General features: G+C 32.3%; 1 protein-coding gene across 1 annotated transcript in view; it reads right to left on the minus strand.

The window, feature by feature from the left end:
• The window catches only part of LOC135218607 (uncharacterized), a 17,746-nt gene extending 9,076 nt beyond the window's left edge, over positions 1–8,670 (minus strand). Inside the window, exons 1-2 of the mRNA XM_064255036.1 lie at positions 8,484–8,670; positions 1,085–1,232 (exon numbers count right to left, since the gene is read on the minus strand). Coding sequence (XP_064111106.1) covers positions 1,085–1,232; positions 8,484–8,670 — 335 coding nt within the window. The remainder of the gene's footprint in view (positions 1–1,084; positions 1,233–8,483) is intronic.
• Positions 8,671–9,148: the final 478 nt, after the last annotated feature.

Genomic DNA, 9,148 nt, shown 5'->3' on the forward strand with positions numbered 1-9,148 from the left:
CCTGAATGGGGAAGGAGTCTTGGGGTCTTATAAAATGAATCTAAACGTCTGGTTTAGGAAAGTTCTTGTGATGGAATTAAATAATTGACAAATAGCTATATATCTGTATATACATATATAAATAAATTTCTGACTCACTCAGGATCGAACCCAGGTCTTTCAATTGACAGACGAGACCACTACCAACCATGGCTGGGATCCTGACGTGAGTCAGAAAATTATTTGTTCCATACGTAATTGTGTTGATTATTTCTATAGTATATATATATATATATATATATATATATATATATATATATATATATATATATATATATTATATATATATATATATACGTATATATATATAATATATATATATATATATATATATATATATATATATATATATATATATATATATATATATACATATGAATATGCAACAGATAACCATCAATACGTGTTATTCCCGGTAACCAGATACAGAATGAAGGCGTGGCTATGACTCCAGCAACCACACCCAAAAGGAAAGATTTGAATTATTATTCAACTACTTCGCTTGTGTCATGTTTGGTTGAAAAGGCCAATTGTTATTTAGTCTGTGTTTAATCACTTATTCGAATCTGTGTGTGTGTTCTTGAATATGCATTTGTCTGGGTGTTTCAATGGGCTTTGTGTGTCTGTATGAGTGTGTGTGCGTGAGTCTTTGTGTATAATTGAGTTGGAATGTTATTGAGAATTTGTCTATGAGCTGGTTTGATTCGGTTTGTTTGAGCGAATTTATTTGAGATAGTGTTTGTCTCAATTGTATTCTGCAAGTATGAATATAAACATGCATTGGCTGTATGTGTTTAGATTCTTAAATTTCTATATTATTATTCTTGATTATAAGTGCGACTGACATACTTAAGATACATATGTCTATATACGCATATATATAATGTGTAGTATATATGTGTGTATGTGTGCGTGGAGAGAGAGAGAGAGAGAGAGAGAGAGAGAGAGAGAGAGAGAGAGAGAGAGAGAGAGAGTATACCTTTTTACACCAATCTAACAGCGTTCTATGAAATTCAAATCCATCAAAGCAATTGACGCGACTAACCTGATATCTGATGAATATGGACCAGTAGACAAGGGAACAAGATTATCAACATGCAACACGCAGGCTGGAACAACGACTTTTGTAGGGTCAGAAACGGTGGTAATCCTCTGATGAAAGGGATCAATCCCTCTATGACGTTGTTGTAGTCCTCGTTAGCTCCAGCCTGAGTTGGGTCTGGTGGGCGGATAGGCTGGAACACTCGTTTGAGAGAATGTAGTCTTAGAATAACTCGCCCGTGAAATCTGATTTCAAGTGCTCTCCTATTCACTTCGTATTGTCCGTCTGACTGATGAAGGCGGATCCCAGAATCTTTCTTTTGTAATGGAAATTTCTTTTGAAGAACAGCTTGCCTTTTTAATGGTTTATGCTACGACCTGGGGCACTCGTATGGCGAAAATCCCACGGCTCTCTGAAACATATATTACTCATAAAACTCTCAAAATAGCAAGAGTCACGAAAAATGATGAAGAAATCCACAGTGGTGTAAATGTAATTATCCATCACATTCTGAGAATAGGAAAGAAAATCAAAGAGAATCTCGAAGGCTCTGGATTGTTTATATATATCTAAATATTTATTTGTATTTACACCGCTGTGGCTTTCTTGCCGCATATATTCTTAATATATTATTGTCAGTCAGTCTTTGCGGGTTCTATATACCAGTCTCCCTAACATAAATTTCATTACAGACATTGCGCGGCTTCATATAAAACCTTGGATAAGATTGCTTCTATTCAAATAAGCATTAATAAATTAACCACCGATAGTTTTAGAATAAGGAAGTGTAAATGGATGGTTGAATTGGCAGTGTCAAGTTTCTTATTTGATATTTTCACAGCAAGGGAGCTTTATTTTACTATATGACGGGTACATTAGGTTAGAAGCAGCGAAAGTGTCTGTAATTTTTTTCTTACTTAAATCAGCATTCTAAGAACTAGATTGCCGATTAATAATGTGATCTAGATCTAGGGTCATCTAGACTCTAGAGGGAGCCAGTTTCGTCATTAACGAGTATAATGTAAGCAAACAATAAAAAATAATAGTTAAGTTAACATATATAGGAATATATAACTTAAACCAGAAGGCCCATGTCTTAAAATGAAGAATTCTCTTTTACAGGATACTCACTTTCATCAATAATAATGGAAACATCTTACTAATAACTAATGGAACATCCAGTAATCCACACCAAACTTATCATTGTTACAATTTTAACTACTTATTCAAATAAGTCTTTGTTTTTGTTTCCATGAAACAACAGTCCATCCTTGAGAGAGAGAGAGAGAGAGAGAGAGAGAGAGAGAGAGAGAGAGAGAGAGAGAGAGAGAGAGAGAGATTTTTTCACAAGTTATTCATATTTAGACGTTACTGTCTTAATATTCAATTATATATGCACGATTATACGTAAGTATATTATCCAGATAATATTTATCAAACCTGTTAAACGTCTGTTATTGTGTTCATTGTATATACTATTACACCTGCGAACCTCTAAATACTAATATAGTAACCCATATAACTATAGTTACATTTTCTTCAAAAGTGTAATGTGACTCGTTTTCTTTTACAACTACACCTTTATAAGGCGTAAACAATGGTAATTATTTTGCAAGTTTTCAGTACCTCAATGCTGCTATAATCATGTATATATTGGTCCGAAAATTCAAATAAATTTTCCTTAATTAAGACAGAATTTACCTCTACAGGGATTTTTATAAATTGAATGAACCTTTAATTGCATGGAAAATGGTTAAAATGTGCGATTTATGGAATTAAAATAAGTCTAATGAAGTATTCAGTTCGTCTCCTTGAACTGGGCAGAGAACTGGGGTCCATACTTAACCTCCCACTCCCGTACTTACCTTGATGATTTTACAGGTCACCATAGCAGTTAAAAAGGGTAATATTAAGATGCGTTTCTTCAACGAATGGACTAAAAAATTATCCCCAGAACCCATGCAAAAATTGAACCCTAAACACAAGGCTTCTTTTTCTTCAGTGGTTAAAACAAATGAAGATAGATTTAAAATGAGACCCTCCCTAAAATTTTTTAGTTGAAGGACTAAGCATTATTAATAGATTCAATTATCAAAATCAAGATTTTCAAATTAATTTTTTAAAGGGATGTTTGGCAGCCTGTGCTATTGAACCACAGAAAACAGTGTTACCCCGCAGGCACAGAGATGCGATTAGCAGGTTGGGTAGAAATAAAGAAGTTAAAATTATGAAGGCAGATAAGGGTGGGGCAGTTGTTATTATGAACATTGATGATTACAATAATAAGATTTTTAGATTATTGGATGATGAAAATACATATACGAAGCTTGTATCGATTCCTTCGATTAGTGAAATACAGAAAGAATTTAACAGGCAGCTTAAGGCTATCAGCAGCCGGGTTATGGATAGAGATTTGCGTGATAATTTACTTAAAATGACTTCTGATAAGAATCCGTTCCTTCCGTATTTTTATGGCATACCTAAAGCACACAAACCGGGGTGCCCATTGAGACCCATAGTGTCAACGTGTGGTGCTCCTCAGTCAAAGTTGGCTAAATGGTTAGCTACGATTCTGAGTAATTTCTTGGGTAAATTCTCCCCTTCTCATTTACGTCATTCATCAGATTTTATTGAGAGAATACGGAATATAGGCCATTGCGAGGGTAAAATGATTAGTTTAGACGTTAATGCATTATTTACAAATGTCCCATTAGATTTCGTTTTAAACAAACTCAAGGAAAAAGAAAGGGAGGGTACCTTTAATCCACAAATTCCTGTTGACATTTTAATTGATTTGATTAAGCTTTGTGTTAATTCAACTGTATTTAGCTTCAGAGGGCAGGGTTACCGACAAAACTTCGGAATAGCTATGGGGTCACCATTATCTCCAGTGTTGGCTAATTTGTGCAAGGAATTGTTTGAAGCTGATTTAGTTAGCCGTTGTCCTGAGGACATTAAGCCTTTTCTATGGGTTAGATATGTTGACGATATCTTTTTGATTTATAAAGGTAGTGTTATTCAGTTTAATCGTTTTTTAGAATTTGTTAATAACTTGATGCCATCCATTAACTTTTCAGTTGAATTTGAGGCCGACAATAATTTGCCATTTCTGGACGTTCTGGTTCACCATGACCCTGTTACTTTTAACTTTACATTTAGTGTTTACAGAAAAGACACCAATGCAGAAATGTACATTCATTTTTATTCATACCATAGCCAACGTATAAAGTCTAATGTAATCGTCAACATGGTAACGAGAGGGCTTCGGATTTGTGATCCACAGTACATAGACAAGGAAATGAAACATATAAGAGAGGTTTTCACGAGACTGGGATACCCAAAATATTTTATTGACCAAGCGTTTACCAAGGCTAGAAAAAACTTTTATAATCCACCAACCGGGAAATATGAATTCAAAAGTAGTCAGTGTATTCCGCTTCCTTATCATCATAGTTTGGAAAGGGTGCAACATTTATTAAAACAGAATAGGGAAAATAGGTTGGATTTAGCTTTTAGGTATAATACCTCGTTAAAATCAAAGTTGATTAGGAATCATGAAAAAGAAAGGAAAGATGACGTTGGAGTTTATGTGGTACCGTGTAAAGATTGCAATAAGGGTTATTATGGGGAATCTGGCAGGGGATTAGGTATAAGATTAGAGGAACATAAGCGATCATGTAGGTTGGGATCGAAATATAGTTCAGTTGCCAGGCATACGTTAGAGTTAGGGCATGTAATTGACTGGGAAGGAGTGAGAGTAATTTACAAAGATAATAATGCAAGTAGACGCAGAGTAGTTGAAGGGGCTCTTATTAATATTTTAAACGTGTATGATTTTAACAAATCATTTACCCAAGAGGATGCATTTTTAAATTATTTGGTTCTTAAAACTGTAAATATTAGAACAGACGTTGTTTTCACCACTCCTACTGCCCAGGTTGTCTCTCTTTCTCCTGCCCAGGCATTGGAAGGAAGAACCCCCATTGCAGGTGCCGATGCAGAAGTTTTGGACGAGGAAACAGCCGAACACACAGAGGAGGTAGTTCAACCACGACGATCGGCTCGTCTTTTGGGCCAGGACATTTTGAACGAGGGAATAACATAATTAAGATAGTTTGTTTTGGTGGTTATCTCCCTTGGAGACGTTTCCAGAGTCCTGCCTGTCCTTCGTAACTTTTTTGTATATATTTTTTGAAAAGAAAAATCAGTACGGCTGATGAGGTCTACTGATCAAGTAGACGAAAGCTCCCGTCTTTTATGTATTTTTAATACACATTTTACATAATTGTGGACTTTGATTACTTGAAGATATACATATATATATATATATATATATATATATATATATATATATAGATATAGATATATATATATAGATTATATATATATATATCTATCTATGTATATATATATATATATATATATATATATATATATATATATATAGATATATATATATATATATATCTATATAGATATATATATATATATCTAATATATATCTATATAGATATATATATATATCTATATATATATATATATATATATATTATATATATATATATATATATATATATATATATATATATATATATAGTGTGTGTGTACATAAAGAGAAAGCAATAAAAAAATTATCAGTCAAATTTGTGTTTATCAAAACCCACTGAGGTGTCTTCCTTCAAATTTATACTTCCTAGGTACAACAGGCTTTTCCCGGACTTTGGGGGATTACTTGAACTTTCTGATGGTATCATAATTTTCTGTTAAGTCATTATCATCTCTTCCCATCTCGTGTGGTTACCTCGTATCTCTCATTTTCTCTTTTATTAATAACAACAAAATAAAATCTCCTATTTATGGTCTAATTGTAAAAATAAACAAGACTGCTGTTTTATTGTTAGACAGTCTGTCATTAACACATCATTAGTTTTAAATTTATTAATACATATATATATATATATATATATATATATATAGATATAGAGATATATATATATATATAGATATATATATAATATATATAGAGATATATATATAGACATCAGTATATAGTATATATATATATATATATTAGATGATATCAAATATATATAGCTATATATATATATAATATATATATATATATATATATATATATATATATATATATATATATAGTATATATCTATATATAGATATATATTTATAATATATATAATATATATATATATATATATATAGATATATATAATATATATATATAGATATAGATATATAGATATATATATATATATCTATATATATAATAGTTGATATAGATATATATATATATATATATATATATATATTATACAGATATAATAGATATATATCTATATAGGTTATAGTATTATACTATATATATATATATATATATATATCCCTATATATATATATCTTATTAGATATATATATATATATCTAATATAGCTATATAATATATAGATATATTAATAATAATATATAGTATATATATATATAAATATATATTATATATATATATATTATATTATATATATATATATATACGTTATACATATACATATATTGTATATATATATATATATATATATATATATATCTATATAATATATATATATACAATATACTTTTAGTTCTCCATCACAAATATTTAGAATTATATATAAGTATCTGTCCCGATTATTGCACTCTCTTAAAAATTAGAATGTTGACTTAAATCATGAAAAAGAATGGCGCATTGTTAGTTGGAGTCTGGAACGCCTTTTTTTGTATTTACAATAACGTTCCAGATAACATTGCCTTTGTATCTTAACGACTGACATTTGCTGTGCTTAATGACTTGGATATGCTAGCCTGAATTTCTTATTTGATAATTCACACTTTTTAGCTTGATTTCTTTTCGTGAAAGAAGAGTTTTTTACTGTTTTATTTATTCAATAAAATTTATCTATTATTCATACACACACAGACACTTATATATAAATACACACACATGGACACACACACACACACACACACACACACACACACACACACACATATATATATATATATATATTATATATATATATATATATATATTATATATATATATATATATATCTGTACATATGTATCATTTGAACACCTATAGATACAGATTTGCATTCAATGAGTGTTTTTACCTGTATGTTAACCTTCCCTTTTATTTCTTATTTTCCATCTGTTCGTTTACTGATATATTTATCTTTTCCTTTCAGTGTAGTATCCTCCTCCCAGTGATCATTATAATATGATAATGAACACTCATTTTCTCTAATTTTCGAATATCTCATCACCACACACAAGCTTTATTCGGACATAAATCGAAAACAGCAAATTCACTTAGAATTCAATATGTCACTTTCTCTGCCTTTCATAATTCCTATTTTGCTTAAATATTAGATAGTAATTTCTAAACCTTAATCAATTACCTCTAAAGTTTCCCTGAGTTTAATCTCATTCCATCTCGACTGTTTATAGAATCTTTAAATCTTAATTTTTCCTCCCAGTTAAAACAAATTTTCTGACTTGCTGTTGAAAATTCATCTTCTCGTCACGGAACGATGAAACGATGCCAAGCAAACACCGGATAAGTGATATTTGCCCAGCAAGTAGAAAGGCAAGTCCAATTCGAACATCACTGGCAGGGTTGAGATATTGGTGTTAAGATGACGTCGGTGCTTTGGCTGTTCCGGTTGGGATTTCGCTGCTGCGTCAAGGGATTGCTATTTAGGGAACGTCCTGGGACGTACGCCATTGTGTATCCGAACGCAAGTAAACACATGTAATCAGAATGAGAGAGAGAGAGAGAGAGAGAGAGAGAGAGAGAGAGAGAGAAGAGAGATCAAGGAATACAAAATACACGGGTGGAAAACCGTAAGACGAAGATTTGAAACGCGACAGTTTGTGACTGATTATAGCGTTTCGAGTGGGTCCACGTAGGTCACGTAGAGACTAGAAAAGATTAGATAAGTTAAAATCTTAAGTAATACAGAAATATTTGGCAAAAGGAGAGAAAGAAGCTCAGTGTACGGTCTTTTGTCAAACATGGTCTACTCAAAAACAATTGAGGACTGACAGGTTGGAAGGATATGGTAATGTGTGTAGTGGGCGGTTGACGTGTTGTTAAATATGAGAATATTCAGAAGGTTTTTATTTTTCTTATTAAAGTCTTTAACTTTTTATTTATTTCTCTTTTTGTTACAACACTTGTTTTGATTATAGGAGTAGTATGAATATAACTTTAGTAGGAGGAACCTTTGGTCTAAGGTGGTGAATTACTCAGCTGTTCCAAAATTTAAAAAAAACTTCTGGACTGATCAGAAAACAAACAAATCCTTCTTTACCTTTGAAATTGGGAAAAAAAAGGAGAGAAACTGACTGGAAAGTAATACCAGCCATTTAAGAGGTTTTGTCATATTTCCTTCCTGTGTGGTGGCTGCCTCCAAAACTCTCATGGTGGTTTCCAGGGCGAGGGAATATGTCCTACCCTGAAGGGCTTCAACCATAAGGTCTACGGGGGCGGGGAGCGTCTGTGAAGCAAGCGGACCTCGAAGGAACGAAAGCATGTCTCTGCGCTGCTCAACGAAAATGACGATATTATACCAACAACTGAAGATTGAATATAGAACTGAGGCCAAAGGCCAAGCGCTGGGATCTACCAGATCATCCACTGAAAGGAAAATGAACAGCAAGAATGAATGAAAGACGCAACAGGAGGAAAACCTTGCAGTTGCACTATGGAACAACTGTGGTGAGTCAGATGGAAGAAAGAGAATACGAAGGAAGTTGCAGTAAAAAGAATGAAAGAGGTTGCAGCTAGAGGCCGAAAGGACGCTGCGAAGTCCCATAAATAATGCCTAGAATGTATCACGTGAGGTGCACTGACGGCACTACACCCATACGAGGTTCAACGACTGAAGGAAGTCGGAAATAAAAGAACGTAAGTTTAACGCAGCTATTTTATATCTCAAAAAATGTCTTTCGATTAATGGAAACTAACATCCAAGCGCAGTTGGGGAGTCTCCTGACCTAGAAATATTTAAG

This window comes from Macrobrachium nipponense, chromosome 9 (genome assembly GCF_015104395.2).
Source record: "Macrobrachium nipponense isolate FS-2020 chromosome 9, ASM1510439v2, whole genome shotgun sequence".
Classification (NCBI taxonomy): domain Eukaryota; kingdom Metazoa; phylum Arthropoda; class Malacostraca; order Decapoda; family Palaemonidae; genus Macrobrachium; species Macrobrachium nipponense.